Source organism: Doryrhamphus excisus, linkage group LG9, assembly GCF_037039965.1.
Source record: "Doryrhamphus excisus strain RoL-2023G ecotype Guam linkage group LG9, RoL_Dexc_Guam_v1.1, whole genome shotgun sequence".
NCBI classification, from domain to species: domain Eukaryota; kingdom Metazoa; phylum Chordata; class Actinopteri; order Syngnathiformes; family Syngnathidae; genus Doryrhamphus; species Doryrhamphus excisus.
Genome location: NC_136365.1, coordinates 8,558,272 through 8,576,158, shown reverse-complemented (window position 1 = coordinate 8,576,158; position 17,887 = coordinate 8,558,272). Strand labels below are relative to the sequence as shown.

The 17,887-nt window shown below is 41.3% G+C and overlaps 1 protein-coding gene across 1 annotated transcript; it reads left to right on the top strand.

Moving 5' to 3' along the window:
- The first annotated feature begins 5,080 nt into the window (after window positions 1-5,080).
- pdcd4a (programmed cell death 4a) lies at window positions 5,081-17,882 on the top strand. Its single transcript, XM_058073834.2, has 11 exons — window positions 5,081-5,504; window positions 8,017-8,322; window positions 8,482-8,579; window positions 10,790-10,903; window positions 11,178-11,399; window positions 11,698-11,795; window positions 13,158-13,272; window positions 14,232-14,339; window positions 15,810-15,920; window positions 16,004-16,143; window positions 16,578-17,882. Exons 1-11 carry the CDS (start codon window positions 5,459-5,461, stop codon window positions 16,627-16,629), a joined length of 1,410 nt encoding a protein of 469 aa, XP_057929817.2. The 5' UTR covers window positions 5,081-5,458; the 3' UTR covers window positions 16,630-17,882.
- The last annotated feature ends 5 nt before the right edge of the window (window positions 17,883-17,887 follow it).

The following is a 17,887-nucleotide window of genomic DNA, read 5'->3' as shown; positions in this document are numbered from 1 at the left end:
AAAAAGTGTTGATCACTGTTTTCCAAATTCAACGCTAATGTGTGATCTTGTTTTGCTTTTATAATAATCACATTTTAGACGCTGATATCAGAATATTTTTAATGAAAAAAACAATTGATTCCAAAATAGTTATTCATCGATTCATCAATATATTATTGTCCATCTTTTCATTAAACGGCTGTAATTTTTAAACACTAAATGCCGTATTTTTACACAGCAACCATGTTGATTATTTTAGCTGGACATCTATTGTAGTGGTGTATAAAGGAAAATCATAAACTGTCCAAATGCTTTTTAGCCTAACTGTATGTTCTATCAAGGTATAGACTCTGTACATAACCCCTGCCCTTAAATGATTGTTTTATTGATTAGCATTAGCTGATATGTGATTTAAAACAGCCTGTGGTGCCTAGATGAACACGTTAGGCATACTACATTTTCTTGCTGCTCCACGAGCGTGTGGTTTTGTACACTAGTGTATCGTCGTACTCTTTTCAAAAAAGATTCACTGTACTTAGTACAGCACAGTACATGGGAGACTTGTGAAAGTAGTATTTAGCAATAGTGTTCACAATTTATTTCCTGACTCGAGGGGATGCCGGTTGATAGGAAACTTGTGAAAAAAGACTTTTACCTCTTTATTATTGAGCCGTGAGCTGTGCTGGGCAAAGGCCCTCGATTGTACATAGTGTAAAAGCATTTTAATGCCTTTGGCTTTAAGGTTTCTCCCAAGTGCAAACAAGAAAAGCAAACCTTTTCCCGAGTTAGTGGCCTTCATGTGTTACCATTATTTGTGTCAGTCCAAATATGAAAATTAACATTCTAGGTGTCCCAGATTCCTATAACAAGGCACTTTTTTTGTTGTTGCATCAAGAGGTCCTACATAATTATACAGACAAAAAGGATTTTTTAAACTAGGTTAGGGAAAAATGAAGAGAATTAGTATGGACATTTTTAGGCCCCCACAAGTGCGATAGAAATAGCAAATATATTTTTTCCCCTAAATTTTCTCAATAAAGACTGTTTCTTAACTAAGACTATGCCTAAAACATTCCCATGCTGTGTGAATGCATGTTTTGTAAGTTGCACATTCAAAGGTACCTTCCTTATGTAAAGAAGCTCAAAATAGAAAATGTCCCCATTATGGAGACCTAGATATCTTTAAAACTACCATTGAACATTATCATCATTATGTGTTGATCTCTCGTTTCCCCAAAACACCTGTAAAAATAAGCCTATCCTACTCCTGTCCTCCTATTGGAGCCATTCCATTCCATTCTCATCCACTTATCCTAGTCTGGGTCGCAAGGGCAGCAGTGTTAGTAGGGAAGCCCACTTCCCGGTCCTCATCCACCTCTTCCAGCTCCACCGGGAGGACACCAAGGTGTTTCTAGGCCAGCTGCGAGACGTAATCCCTCCAGTGTGTCCTAGGTCTGCCCCAGGGCCTCCTCCCGACTGGCAATGCCCAGGACACCTCACCAGGAAGGCGTCTGGAATCGATGCCTGAGCCAACTCAACTGGCTCCTCAGAAGGAGAAGCGGCTCTACTCTGAGCCTCCTCACTCTGTCTCTTAGGATGAGTCCAGCTACCCTATGGAGGAAACTAATTTCATCCGCTTGTATCCGCAATCTCGTTCTTTCGGTCACAACCAAAGTCAGTCAAGTCCATAAAGCAAATGTAGACTGATTGGGCAAACTCCCATGCACCCTCCAGCACCGTCGCGAGGGTGTACAGCTGGTCCAGTGTTCCGAGACCGCGACGAAAACCGCATTGAACCTCTTGTAGCCGAGGTTTTACCAACGATTGTACCCTTCTTTCCAGCACCCTGGAATAAACTTTCCCAGTGAGGCTGAGGAGTGTGATCCCCCTATTGTTGGAACACACTCTGTTCACGCTTCTTAAAAAGGAGGACCACCACCCCGGTCGTCGGATGGTTTTGCCAGAACCTATGTATTTTCTGGCCGACCGAAGGTCGTGCTCCATGGCCTTACCAAACTCTTCTCACACCCGAGTTTTTGCCCCGACCGCTCCCGGCCTGATGGTATCTGTGGAGTCCCACAAGCCACCCATGCCTGATAGGACTCCTTCTCTGGTGTCCACCATCGGGTTCGTGGACTGACCTTAAGACTGGCATCGACCACCTTGCGACTGGAACTCCGATCGGCAGCCTGTGCAATGGTACAGAATATGACCCATTCGGACTCAATATCCCAGTCCTCCCCCAGGATGCAGGCGAAGATCTGCCAGAGGCAAGAGTTGAAAACTCAACGAAAGAGAGACTCTGCCAGGCGTTCCCAGCACACACTCACTACACGTTTGGGTCTTACCAGGTCTGATGATACGACTTTGAAGTTGATCATAGACCTGTGACCTAGGGTGTCCTAGTGCCAGGTGCGCTTATGGACACCCCTGTCTTCCAACATTGCGTTAGTTATGGACAAACTGTGTTCAATCCCTCAGGCACTCAAACCACTCCACCACAATAAGGTGGTGATTCACAGAGTAGGACCTCAATTAATCACCTGACACACTGTCCAATTGATGAAATAAAAGGTGCACGTCTAATTACGGTGACCGGGAACTGCAAATGACAAACCGAAACATCAACACTTGAGAAAACAAAGTTGCAAGTTGCAAATGTATGAGCGCAAGTTTGCACTTTGACCCTGACTCCCAATATAATGGCAACACATGATGGCCAATCAAACCCGAGCAGGTCTTCTGTATGTAGAGCAAGTTGAATACATGCTTTCCTTCTCAGCAGATATTTATAGACAAAAATGCCCACACTTTACCCTTATTGTCACCCGTAGGCTAAGGCCTGGTTTAAGACTGTTACACTGCTGAGTTTGGACTGCAAAGGTCTGTTTACGTCTCCTTATCAAAAATATTTCCTATATATTTTTTACTTTTATGAAGCAGGGAATTGGAGACTTGATAAGGCCTAATGCCAGGAATAATAATACAAAAAAAATGATGATTGTTTATTCAGGATCTCGTGTTAGTACTTTGAGAAGCAGCACTTCTTGTGTTTAGAACCAAGCAGGATTTGTATACTGTATGTGCTTGTATGAACTTGTGCCGATGAATATGTCTACACATTGTGGTGTTCTTTTAGACTATCTTTGTGCAATTTTATCTCTGCCGCTCTTCAGTGTGTCGTAAGCATGTATGAGGCGGAGAGAACTTACTGTTGTAGTGCAGTTAAAACATTGTTCCTTACTATGAGGCCAAAACATTATAGTCTATCTGGGCATGTTGGTGTCTGGACAATATCAGTATCATGACTGACTAACAGTGTTTTGAAATGGCAGCGTACTACAGAGACATCTCTGGTGCATATTCTCACATTTTCATATATTTATTGGGTGCTGTTTTCCAGGAGGTTGGGTAGGATTTCAATTTCTTCCACCCCTGTTTTTTTTTTTTCTTTTTCATTGCTGCTTCTGGAAGTCATCATGTTGGATATGGACACCTGCGCTACATTCAATAAAGACTGTGGATTTGGTGACAAAGTTAACTGAGCTTGTAGCAAACATACGCCTTTGCTTACTTCAGACAAATATAGTGATTATTCTGATAAATATTTTGCTTGGGCATTTCTTTTGTGGCTGCACCCACTTTGAAAGCTGCGCCCTCGCAGCAGTATAATATCCTGCAAAATATCCTGATTGCCAAAATGGCTGAACCAAGTCTTGTTATTTTAGTGTTGTGTCTTCAAAAGGTGTGTTCCATTAGTGTCCCTCCTTGAATATGACAAAATTATACATACCTTCTTACAAATAGAAACTCAAAAACCTTCTGTACATCACTGTGCAGGTTTATTCAGATATTAATCTGAAGGAAAATACACCTTTTGTATATAGAAGGTGTACTAGAATTAAGGGTTAGGATCTATACTAGAATTACCATTTACAAATGTACAGAATACAGCTTTGTAAATCTAGTATTAAATTTAAAAGATGAAAGGAAGTGTCAAAAACAAAAGGTCTACTATTTTGTAGTGGCTTAGAACAAGTGGTGGAGTGGGGTGGGGGGGGGGGTCCAAAACTCAATGGAGCGGGCGGGCACTTTAGCATTTTTCAAACCAACCCATGCAGATATGCAAAGACGTTTTCTATGTTGAAATAAATTGTTATTAGTAACAAAGCATATTAGTATGAACATTTTCTCCTTACATTACACTTTTTTGATTTTTTTAAATTTTTGTAAATATTTCAACTTTTTTTCTTCTACATTTTTTTTCATAATTTTTCCCCAAATTATTTTTTTGCACAACTTGCTGTTCTCTAACAAAGAGCTGAATGGCAAAAATCACAAAAGTGTGTGAACCATGAATTGATTAACAAATATTGTAGTTCAATTGGAATTGGTATTGATACATTTTCTTCACCATGGTGATCACATTTTCTCTCAAATTTTGTTGTATGCAATACAATGATAATAAAGGCGATTCTGATTCTGATTCTTCTGACATTTTGACAGAACAGTTTTCAAACAGGATGTTTGCACAGGGAAAGTGACCAGTAAGTCACAGCAGGTTGCAACTGGAGAGACTGGAAGAATCCTAAAAGGGCATACAAATAAAAACTAGATTGACCTGTTGTGCATTTTGGCCATAAGCTTCTTGTCAAAGAATAGGAAGTTTTTGAAAAAGTACTAATATACTGAACAGTGGCATTTTCATCCTGAAATTTCAGCGCCCCATCTTTGTATGAGTAGTGTATGTTAAACATCAGTTTGTAGCCACTGTTAAAACTCCTACATAAACAAAATCTGTTTACACCGCCATCTGCTGGTGAAGATGTGTTTCACAACAACACTTCAAATGTGCATTACTGTTTACCGTATGCAGTTGTTTTACATGAAGGCACTTTGAACTGTGAGGTTATTCCATATATTGGCATGTTTTTATATTTGTGAAGCAAGCCTTCTTTTGTACAACGGTGATAAGAAAATAGACTTTAAAAATGACATCGTAGACTGTTGTGGCTGAAGCTTTCGCTGTGCTGTGATTGGTCAAAAAGGCCCAGCCCCCACCCCCTCTGCTCACCACTCCTCTTTCGCGCTGCGCCCACATGACTGCTGGCTGCTCTCAAAGTTAAAAAGAGACTTTGTTTATCTTGCAGGCTGTTTGCTCATCAAACGCGCTCTCGGCGTGAGGGTTCACCTGCTCCTCTGCCAACCTGGCCCTCCTGTTGTTTACTCTTTTCTTGGAGAGCCCTTGCTAGCTCTACACACGTTAATTATAATTTCTGCTGTTTAGCGTTATTCATATTAACCCTTTTTTGCGATTTAGCTTAGACGTGCACCGCTGAAAAAAAACCTTTTATCTCCACTATCTTACACATAAGCTAGTTCCTGCTCTGCGCTGCTGAGTTGCTGTTTTCGAGTGGATTGTTTTTGCACCTCAGTGGAAGAACAAGAAAGAGGAGCGAGTTCTCGAGCGAGTTTCGTCATGGCGACCGAAGTGGGCGCTTTGTCTTCGGCTCAGCAGGAAGACGGTAAGTCAGTGGTGGTCACCGAGTGCTGGATGTCGGGGTTCGACCTCTAGCCTCCTCTCCCCGGGGCCTGCTGGCATGTTATGGTCGTCCCCCATTGTCCACACATGGGATGGGCTGCAGGGTTAGCATGCTGTACCATGTGCTTCGCAGTGTCCCCCCCCACACACTTTTCTTCATGCACATATACGCATACATTTGCTAATTATTGCTCACTTAACGCTGCAAAACAGCCGTGTTTTTGCACACATATCACTCGAAAATGAAGATTGTTTGTCTATTTACGTAGTTAAACGTTCATTGCCCCTGATTGGACAAGAGCAGAGTGCTCACTTCCGCCCTGATATACATGTCCTCCCACGCATGGCGCCGCTAATCTAAATCAAAACAGCGGGCTACTGTCAACAAGGTGGTTCGTTTTTAAGGCAACTTGTGTAACTTTACATCATTTTACATCACATGAGGAGCCACGCGTTCCTCACAGCCGTACAATGACGTCATTATTGTAGCCTTGCATATGAGCCAATAGGATGAGTTTATATAATCTCTCTGTGTTTAAATGTTACATAAGATGCAGAAATGTATTATTAGCACCTTGACCAGTTGCTTGTGGTTAATTCAAAGATTTCACATGTATTTATATGCATGCATTGAAATATTAACGGAATTTCTAGATATCTATAAATGTGAATAGTGTCACGTGACACACGACTCCATGCATGTTGAGTGTTACAGTAGCTGGTGCATGTAAATAGGACCTTTTTTCATAATGAAGTGCAGCCCAAGTTAATGCACACGCACAAGCCTTTATCAAATTAGCTTTTGATACTAGCGAATCATCTCACAATTAAATACCAGTCTCAAGTTGAGTACCTTAAATGAGAAAATACAGTAATTATGTGTTATAAAGTGCATGTTCGGACAGTGACATAGTACCCTGCTATTGGCTGGTGACCAGTCCAGGGTCTACCCCACCTCCTGCTCAAAGTCAGCTGTGATAGACTCCAGCATACATATGCAACTGAGGCATTAAAAATGGATGGATGGATATGAACATGCATATACAGTGTAATTCTCTTCCACACCTCCTGCATTAACAATGTTCCATTTAAAGTGCATTAAACAATGGGTGATTAAAAAGCATGTTTGGGAATACGCCTAACAGCTGACACAGGTGTGTTGCCACGACATCACATCGACAATTGCTACTGTTTATTTAAGCTTAGAGAACACACATTGTGCTTTATAATATTGATTACTGTGCATTATCCAGATATTATTTGGTTAGCTTTACACATAAAAGTTGGTGCTATGGTGCTTTGTGTTTTCCAGCTAGGGGTGGGCTGCAGAATTTAGGTTTTGCATACATTTGCTTAATGGAGCATAGGATTCCAAACTAAATGAGAAATTGGGGTTTGGACAAATAACAGGCAATGTATTGTGGACTGGTATGTAAGGTTGTATGTGAAAGTGGAGCTGTGTAACTGTAAATGCTTTAAATGTTGTCCCATCTTATATGATTGTTAAAAAAAAACAACATCCTCACAGCTGCATAGTTTGCCTTCACTTTTCAAACCTGGTTGTGCAAGTCCTGTTTTGAAAAAACTTTTTTTCCTGGTCAGTTTTCTACTTTAGTGTGATTGGCCCACCGCATGTTTTGGCGCTGGGCCGTTGCTGGGTTCCTAATTTACGGCCGTGTGACCTACATATGGGAGGGGAGGAACAACTGTCGCGGAAGGCGGTGCACACGGACAGTTGTTTATGCACTCTGAAAGCATGGGGTGTGGCTGTAAAGAGTTAAATGTGCTGCTGTAATTTATACAATGCACATGAGTTTTGTTTTCCTAGAAAGCCTGAGCATGAATTTGGTTTTGGTTTGGACTTCTTCCTGCTCCCTAGAAATATGACCTGTAATCTCTATCCCCATAGGAGCACACACTATCATTTAGGGCTTTGCATAATGATTATAGGTATTCATTACCCCACCCGACTCCACCTGCTTCCAAACCAGTCATGTGAGCAGCTCTGATCCCAACCACGCCATATGTAGTCAGGTCAGCTGCTATGAGCGAATTGCGCAAGGCCAGACGGGAGCAATATTAGAAAAACAGGCGTCAGCATTTCTTCACCACGTGCTCCATTGCCTCCTCCCACTCCTGCAGGAACACACCACTTCCGCCTGTTGTTGCCTCTCAAATGTGTACACACATTCCTAGAACTCCAACGGTGTTACATAAATTAAGTAAACACTGTAGCCGCATCCACTGAGTGTCACATGTACAGTATGTGCATGAGGATTTTGTGTCATGCTCAAGCCCAATCTGCTCCCGTAAAGCTGGCTGTCTTCCATGTTTTTCCAATTTTTGAACAGCAAATTACAAAAGGTGAATGAATCTGTTACAGTTTCTGTCACCATCATAAATAAGGGAAACTTTCAGGAGAAATTATTTTATTATTAAATTATAGAAATTATAACAAGCCCCCGGCTTGTTAACAGCCTTCTGTCCGCTCACAGGAATACTCTCTCAGGACAACGCACGTGAAGAGTTGGCACACCCCTACGGCGACGATGACGACAACGAATTAAACGAGGCGGAGGTCAATGGTAACTGGACCCCCCAGGAGAAAGCCCTTCATGAGGCTCGTCTCAAAGCCAAAGCCAAACGACGCCTGCGCAAGTCGTCATCCCGAAACTCCACCAGCGAGTCCCTCTCAGAGTCGGGGGACCCAACTGGTGGCGAGCCCCACAGTCCAAAAGGCAAAATCTGCACCAATGACCGCAAATCCAGGACAGGCAAAGGCAGAGGTTTACCGAAAAAAGGTACATTCTACAAATTGATAGGTTTTACTACACTTGTACTACATTTTATTACATTCAGGACACTAATACATGAGCAGGCAATTCTGCTGACATTCCAATTTATCCCTGTGAAGTTCCCATATATTCCTATGAATGTATGTTGTTTTGCTGTCATTCCAGGTGGAGCGGGTGGTAAAGGAGTTTGGGGGGCTGCTGGGATGGTTTATGAGGTTGAGGAACCTGATGCACACGACCCAAACTATGATGAATCTGCTCAGGTCAGTTGTGAAATATGCATGTATAACCAGTATTGGGACATGTCTCTTTAACGATGAGGAAATCAATCAGGGGTTGGACTTGGTCTCTTAGTTCCTCCTAAATCTTAGAAGGGGCATTGTAAAACATACGGTTGAAGCGCCGAAGAACGGGGGTCATGGGAGTCACCCTCAACTTTAGTAGTTTTGGGGTGAATTACCAACCCCCTGGCACTATGCCATGGTCCACTTTGGTCCAGATGGCCCAATCCCATGTCAATACAAGGAACTTTCAATCTTTAACGTCATTATCAAGCAAAGGGCGCAGTGTGATAGTGAAAGAGAGCAGTGGGAAAGGAACCTCTGTGGGCAGGAAAAAAAATTAAGTTGATAACAGTTTTGCAACTGTATGATTCTGGCCTTGAATTTTGGAACTTTGTCATGCGGGGAAGTAGAGCACACTGGTCCAGAAAAATACACACAAAGAAAGAGAAGGTGGTCACCTGACACAAGGTCAACCTGTCCTTGGGAACATTCCACATTTTATCGATAAACCTTGAATTTGGTGGAGTACTGTACAGGCGGTTCTTGTGTTCAGTTTCAAGCAGAGTAATACTTAGTCATGCCCGCTATGCTGGAGCCTATCCCAGCTGCCTTCAGGCAAGAGGCGGGGTACACCCTGGACTGGTCGCCAGCCAATGGCAGGGCACATAAACAACCATTCACACTCACATTCATACCTATAAGATATAAGGTAAGATATGCCTTTATTCGTCCCTCAGTGGGGAAATTTGCAGGGTCTAGTTGATATAGTAAAGGGGTGGGTTCGAATCCCGGTTGAATTTTTTTATTAGATTATTTGTCATGAGTTCCCAATAGCGACACCTAGCTGGAAGCACCAGCGGAACGTACATTCAACTTTATTGCAAACAATGCATGATAACTTCGTTGTTATCATGCGACTATGAAGTATGGACAATATGGAGTCGCCAATTAACCTAGCATGTTTTTGGAACGTGGGAGGAAACCCACGTGCGCATTGGGCAGAACATGCAAACTCCACACAGAGATGCTGAAGCGGAGAAACGAACCTATGTCTTCCCGATCACCTGACTGTGTGGCCTACATGCTACCCACTCGTCTACTGTTCTGTGCAAAGTGTGAGTGATGTAGGTGTTAATTTAGCTTTAATTTTCGACTAAAAATTGACCGTGGCAGAAACGGAACTTGTTAGTAACCAGAGGACCACCTGTCCCCATTTATTTATGTAATTAACAATTCTTTTCTTTCAAGCTTGTCAGGGCAAGCACATTAAGAATGAGCATACAAATCAGTTGATTACGAATCCCAAGGGTTGTTTGGGTTGATTGTTGATGTATTGCATCTGGAAGACGTTGAGAAAAACAGGGTGGACTTCTAGCAGAGGCACTGAATTAATTAATCACCAAACTGATCATTCATTTGATGGAGGGTATTTCATCAAATGCCCATCACTATTGAAATAATATTATTTTGAACGAATATTACTTAAGAGTGCTGCACGGTGGACAAGTGGTTGGCACACACACCTCACAGCTAGGAGACCCAAGTTCAATCCCACCCTCTGCCATCTCTGTGTGGAGTTTGCATGCGTGGGTTTCCGGTTTCCTCCCACATTCCAAAAACATGCTAGGTTAATTGGCGACTCCAAATTGTCCATAGGTATGAATGTGAGTGTGAACAGTTGTTTGTCTATATGTGCCCTGTGATTGGCTGGCGACCAGTCCAGGGTGTACCCCGCTTCTCGCCCGAAGACAGCTGGGATAGGCTCCAGCACCCCTTGCAACCCTCGTGAGGATAAGCGGTAGAAAATGAATTAATTACTTTAAACACAGTAACACAGATTTTGAAAATATTAGGGCAAGTCTTTTCCACAGGAGTATTGAACATTTTGCAAGTTGTTTAATTTTACATATTTAATTAATAATCTTATAAGTTATAACTTTATAATTCATCTCATATTTTGGCATTATTCCCATATTTTTTTGTCCTTTTTGGTTCATCCCAACACTGCTTCACTATGTTTAGAATGACAGATGACTATATTATACCACAGAAATAGAAAACACAGAAATATAGGTTCTATAAATCTTTAATACCGTGTTTTGTTTTGCTATGCTGAATATTGTTTTGCATAGCTTTTTTATGTCTCTTAAAATTGTATGTATAAAATGCATCTTTTTTTCAATTTAAAGGGAGATACAGTTTATGAAACAGTTGTTCCAGAGGTAGACGAGAAGGAACTGGAAAAAATGGTCAACCCCATCGTCCAGGAGTACTTTGAACATGGAGATACAAAAGAGGTCCAGGTTGGTGAGCATCTGAAATAATTTGGGTCATGAACATGCCGGTGTGTGCACAATATGAGATTAGTCGCCATCAGAGATGAGTCATAAATTAGTAATCCATCAATACAGTAACAAAGTAATGTAAGGCAGTGAAAATAAAATCTGTGTTCAATTGATTATAATAATAATTACGCAGATGTTTTTTTCTACTAATGTCCAGCTTTCTTGCATTAGATGTAGCAGGTGTACATAACGCAGATGTAGATTACTGATGTATGTTCTTTGTTCCCATCAGCTGCTATTGAAGGAGCTCAACCTGGGACCCCATAAGTACGAGTTCTCCTCTGTGGCCGTGTCCTTGTCCTTGGAAGGCAAAGCAAGCCACAGAGAGCTGACCTCCCGTTTACTGTCCGACTTGTCCGTTAAGCTCTTGTCCCAAAACGACATGGCCCGAGCCTTTGACAAGATGCTCAAAGAGCTCCCCGACCTCATTCTGGACACACCTGAGGCTCCTCAGGTACATGCAGCAATGGATATATCAAAATGATTGTCCCCATTTTTTTAATCACACAAGCATAAAATGTAATAACCAGTTCATCTTTCCGAGACTATATTTACAATGTATGATGAGGAAGTGTTGAATGTGTAAGTGTAACATAATAATATTTGCTCCAATTTTCCATTATCATCATTTGTAGCTACGGCCTAATGTGTAGGAATTGGTCCGTGCACTATAAAAAGGAGTGTTTATAAATGGCATGACTGCATTTTTTGTACTTCTCTTATTTATTTTTCCCCCCTCTTGCATGTACCAGATGTTGGGCCAGTTTATAGCCAGAGCCATAGCGGATCACGTCCTTCCCATGTCGTTCCTTGACTGTTACAAAGGCAAAGTGGACTGCGAGCATGCCAGGTGAACATTTTATTAGTTTTGTAAATGAATTACCATATATACACATTTATAAAAATCTGTTATTAGAGCAGATTTAATGTCTTTCAAGTGGACTACAGATTCATAATGAATCGGAGTGCCATGGTACAGCTATAAAATACAAACCATAAATGTACTTACCCAATAAATAGATTTTTTGAATAAATAGTAAATAAATACATATGATATGCGGCTATAATAATCTACAAGGTTTCTTTTTATTAAAGTGAAACAATGCAGGTATGTCCCACAGTAAGAGTTTTAATAGTTTGAATGGTTGTTTTATTATTAGTAAATGTAAATTCTTTATTGGCTGCACCATTAAAAGTTCCAACTTAGCTGGACCAAAGTGTTTTCACCGAGAGTCGCACACTGAATGTGGGGGGTTAGTTAATTCTAGTATTGGTATTTCAGCCTTTTCTCATTACCGTACATGATATCTTTTTGCCACGGGTGTCTGTCTGTTGGAAAAAAAATATCCATGGTCCGCAAAAGGCCACCAGGTTGCACTTAGAACACCCCTGCTTTACGTATGAGGCTCGCAGATTGCACCAGGAAGGCAAAGTGTTACCAATAGTGTCTCCAGACTCTCTTTAGCAATATGGCTTTACAAGGGCTGGGATGCACGCTGGAGGTGCACATGGAGGTGTTCTGCACGCTTTCACACCTCACCTTTCACAGTGGTGCTCATGTACGCTCCCTGGACTAAGACTGTATCGTAACCCCAGTAATGACAACTTGTTTTCATTCATTCATTTTCTACCGCTTATCCTCACAAGGGTCACGGGCGTGCTGGAGCCTATCCCAGCTGTCTTCGGGCAACTGGTCGCCAGCCAATCACAGGGCACATATAGACAAACAACCATTCACACTCACATTCATACCTATGGACAATTTGGAGTCGCCAATTAACCTAGCATGTTTTTGGAATGTGGGAGGAAACCGGAAACCCACGCATCCAAACTCCAAACAGAGATGCCAGAGGGTGGAATCAAACGATCGGTCTTCTAGCTGTGTGGCCTGTGCGCTAACCACTTGTTCACCGTGCAGCCCACACCAAATCATTATTAAAGTTAAAAAAAGGTTTACACATGATTCATTCATTCATTAATGTTTTCCCACTTATGATTTTTCAAATTAAAAAAATTACAGTCTTCTTCCTATTAACGTGCCGTCAACTTTGCAGCCTAGATAAATAAACTGCGATATTAGTCACAGGGACGATATGAGGAACAGCTGTCTTCTTGCATGCAAGTGCGGTGTTATTTTTCATATGTAGACGAGAAAAAACATGTTTAGCTCTTGCCATCCTTTCACACTAATCCTGTTTCGTGTGATGGTCAGAGTGGCTTTGGACCGTGCTGCAGTGCTGCTGTCTATGAAGAGAGCAATGGTGCGTCTCGACAATGTGTGGGGAGTGGGAGGTGGCCTCAAACCTGTCAAACATCTTGTCAAAGAGGTATGATCAGTCCAATAACAAAAGTGTTATTTATATATTGTTTCTTTTCCACTCATACTTCCCTTACTACATGACTCAAAATCACTGCTTTAGATGCTGAAGCACATCGTTCCAGAAAATCTGGGCTGGATACCAAGTTGTCATCTTTTGGGCATTTGGCTTGGCAGGTTGTATTGGATAGATGTGAAAGCACCCCTAAAATCTTTCATGGGTGACACTTGAGTGTGTGTACTGACTGACACAGTCTTGTGTTGACATTATATAAGACAAACAGAAGGCGTTCTGGCCTTTGCAAAGCACCTTCCCCACAGGGATTTGTGCATTTTCAATGCGGGGGCGCACGTTGGCCTGACACACACACACACACACACACACACACATGCAATCATGCAGTCACACACACACTTGGACACCATGGCTATCTTTTCACTTCTTGCGCTATAATCTTGATTTTCTGGATTTGTTAGTCCTGCCAGTGCTAACCTTGGGCGTTGCCCCACGGAGTAAATGAAAGGAGGAGATAATACAACAGTCAACATGATGTTTTGAGAAAAGAGCATGCTTTGACAATGTTGTTGAGCATTGTGTAAACCTCTCTGGCATCTTTGTGTCTTAGTTTTTTCCACTACCTGAATATCCGCAGCTTCTAGAAAAACTACTGGACTGCTTTTAACCCACTGTGTCACTCTCAGCATCAGTCTACTTTTCAGTGTGTGTGTCTAGTACACTTTGTGCACAATTATTTGGCAATTCAGATTTTAGTTGACCAAATGCAATGCTCTCAGTCCATTCAAAATGTTTAACGTAAAACCTACTGATAATGGGATATGTTGCCATGGTGTGGGTCTTTGATTATTTTGAAGCATTGATGGCAAGATTCCAAAGGACATATGAGGACAGTTCCTCAAATGTCTTTTTAACACATCTCTTATGCACTTTTTAACATAAAAATGTTCCAGATGAATCTTCTGCTGAAGGAATACCTGACTTCTGGAGAAGTGTCAGAGGCTGAGCGCTGCCTACGAGAATTAGAGGTCCCCCACTTCCATCATGAGCTGGTCTATGAGGTATCAAAACACACAACTGTATGCTGGTATGTTAAGAGAATAGGACAACCAATTCTGACCATGCCAGAGATGTATCAATTTAACATTATTACGGTTGTAGTTTGCATTGGCTTTTCTAATATTTTAGTTTCCCACGTGACCGTGATAAAAGGCGGACCAAAATATTAGAAGCAGCTGCCGGTATGTTGCAGTGCAGTTGCACACCACTGCAAACTACAACCACAGTGACAGACTTTTTAATGTAATGAATATATTGCTGGGATGCACGGCGGAAGAGTGGTCAGCGTGCAGGTCACACAGTTAGGAGACCAGAGTTCAATTCCATCTTCGCGCATCTCTGTGTGGAGTTTGCATGTTCTCCCTGTGCATGCGTGGGTTTTCTCCGGGGACTCCGGTTTCCTCCCACATTCCAAAAACATGCTATATGTCTATGTCTATATGTGTCCTGTGATTGGCTGGCGACCAGTCCAGAGTGTACCCCGCCTCTCGCCCGAAGACAGCTGGGATAGGCTCCAGCACACCCTTGACCCTCGTGAGGATAAGCAGTAGAAAATGAATGAATGAATATTTTGCTCATTTTGTGTCAATGAAAACTGGCAGAATGAATTGAAACATCTGTAGTATTTGATAGCCTGATATTACCACCAGGCAAGGCAGGCAACGCCTCCAGGCCTGACAGACTTAGAGCATCTACATCAGAGGTGCTCTGCAAAGGAGGCCGTGTGAGTTACTGCCTAGCCCCAGCAGACTTTAGAATTGCCTCTGGGTACACCTAAGCGAGTGTCTGGTATGTTCATGTATTACAGTGCTGAACAAAAAAATGTCTTCCTTTTGATTCACATTTCTGCCAAGGACTGTGTGTCTTTTTGGCAGGGAGAAAAGTCTCATTTGTACATGTACGGGTCTATTGTGATTCATCCAAAATAATTTTGAACATAGTGTGGCAGGGTGCATCTAGTGGGTGTACCTGAATATTAATTTGAAGTAACTCTGAAATACTTCATCATTTTTACAGTGCTATGCAAAGACCCACCAGTGGGTGTTGTTTTTGCAATGGAAAAAGTGACCTTACATAATGGTAATGGTTTAATTTGATTTGAACATGCATCAGGTTACAATGGAATACATCACATACATCAATTCACCGTTCCACATGTCCAAAAGGAGTCGGAAGTGGCAAAAATGATTAAATCCCACCAGTCCCCCCGCATCTGTTAGTTTTCCAATCTGTTACTGTTACATTTGTTCACTTCCTGTATTCCAGGTATGTTTTTTTTTAACGCATACAAAAGTGTGAGTTAATGTAACCATACAGCGACATAATGGCATATAATGGTACATTATATCACGAAAATAGAGATACTAAGTTCAACAGTTTGAACCTGCCTCTTTTAAATGACATCACTCATTAATTATTTGAAGCAACATTAATGGTGGCCTAAGACTTAACTCACACATTGGTGTTTTTAGGCTGTAGTAATGGTGCTGGAGTCCAAAGGAAACACTGCAAGCCATATGATGATAAAGCTGCTGCAGTCCTTCTGGAAAACGGGCCTTATCACTGTGGACCAGATGAACAGGGTCAGTACGATCTTGTATGAATGTACGATCATTGAACACATCTCATTGAATAACATTCACTAACACTTTTTATTTCTCGACAGGGCTTCCAGCGGGTCTATGATGAATTCCCCGAAATAAATCTTGACGTTCCACACGCTCACTCCATCATGGAGACGTTTGTGGACCTCTGCTATCAGGAATCTGTTATCACCAAGCAGCTACGAGATGCCTGTCCCTCCAGGTGTGTTACTCTTTGCTCCTTCATTACTCCTTTCAATACTCAATAATTACCCAAGAATCGACTTAGTGGTGAAAAAATTCTGAATTAGAGGTAAAATTCCAGTGAAAATATTATCCAAAATGAAAATTACCTATATTACTTAATACATTACTTTGTCCTAAGGGTGTCCAAATATATTCCCATTGAAGGCTGCATATATGGTCACGGTAATGGTCTCAGTAAAATGTATCCAAAATCCATGAAGCAACTTAAGGCGCACGCCATGATAGAAAAATTGAATCCACAAATGCTCATAAACGCACAGTAATAAGCATCTTGTTTGTTCATTGTGTCATATTTTTAAAAATTCATTTAGCATGTTCCACTGCGGACTGCATAGGACATTATGTTTCTGCAAATTCCACCAAAATGTTTTTCATATTTTGTTCCACCAGAGGGCGGAAGCGTTTTGTAAGCGAAGGTGACGGCGGCGTGATTAAAAACTGATCCACATGATGAAGCGGAAACTCAGGAGGAGGAGAGATGATCCAGTATTCATCCGCGTATCATCTGGATAGGATGCTGGGAGTTTAAAGTTGCCGCATTCCTCCACTGAGTACATCACCATTGTCACTCAGCTTTGGTAAAAGAAGACTGAAGGCCTCGAGTTCCCTTCATTATGTTCATCACACTTTTTCATTTTTGTAAGAATGTTCGTTATATTTTGGGGTTGAGCCCACCCCTCTTGTTTCTTAGCTTTTGTACCTGTTATTTGTTTTTGTTGCAGAAAAAATTAAGTCACAGCATCAAATAAGAGGGGAAGTGGACCTATTGGTGAATGGGTGTTTTTCCTCCTGCTTTGCTTCACCAAATTTAGAGTATGAGTCGATAATAAATGGACAAAGCACTTAATGAAAGCATACAGTCAGTGTAATGCAGCTCACCAAAGAGGATCAACGCGTCTTATTTCTGCTTCCGAATTTGTTTTTTGTTTTATTAAGTTGTTCAACTGAGTTTGTTTAGCAAAGCAAGAAGGTGTTTTGGGTTTGAATTGGAATCTTGTATCAAGGGGCACATATTTTGTGAGACCGTGAACATGTCAATACTTTCAGATTATGGTGTATGGGGGAAAATGAACACACTTAACAAACAATATGGTCAGCAGTAAATTCTGGAAAGGTAAATGCAAAGCTAGAGAGGAGAACAAAGCTGAAAAATGTCTTTAGACATGCTATATGTTCATGTCTGGGTGTTAGCAAATGTCCTTTTCATTTTGGAGATGGTTTTGTTGAACGGTCTTCACTGCTTTACAGTTTTACTTGTTGACCAAAATTTGAATATGTATTAAAAAAAATTCATTAAAAAGGATACACAAAAAGGTTTCAGTATTGTTTATTCTTGCCACCGATGGTTGTAAAAAAAATAATTATTTAATGGGTACAGTAGCATCACAGTGTGTATTTCAGTCTGAATTAATAACAATGGTCTAAAGGGGAGAAATCAGCATATCTTGGTCAGACGTGTATTTTTTTATTTCAAGCCTTTTGCCATGTTAACTGTTGTATAAAATATTCTGTATGTGCTGTACATCTACATCATTATTCACTGTGAATAAGGGAATGAAGAATAAGTGCACAGGACTCATCCATTTGTGTATAAAACTGTAAAAATTGTTTTGTATTCCCAGAGCCATACATCCACTTCACAATCGATAATTTACCTCCCAATAAAATATATTTCCCCTCCAGTATTGTCAAATTTCTTG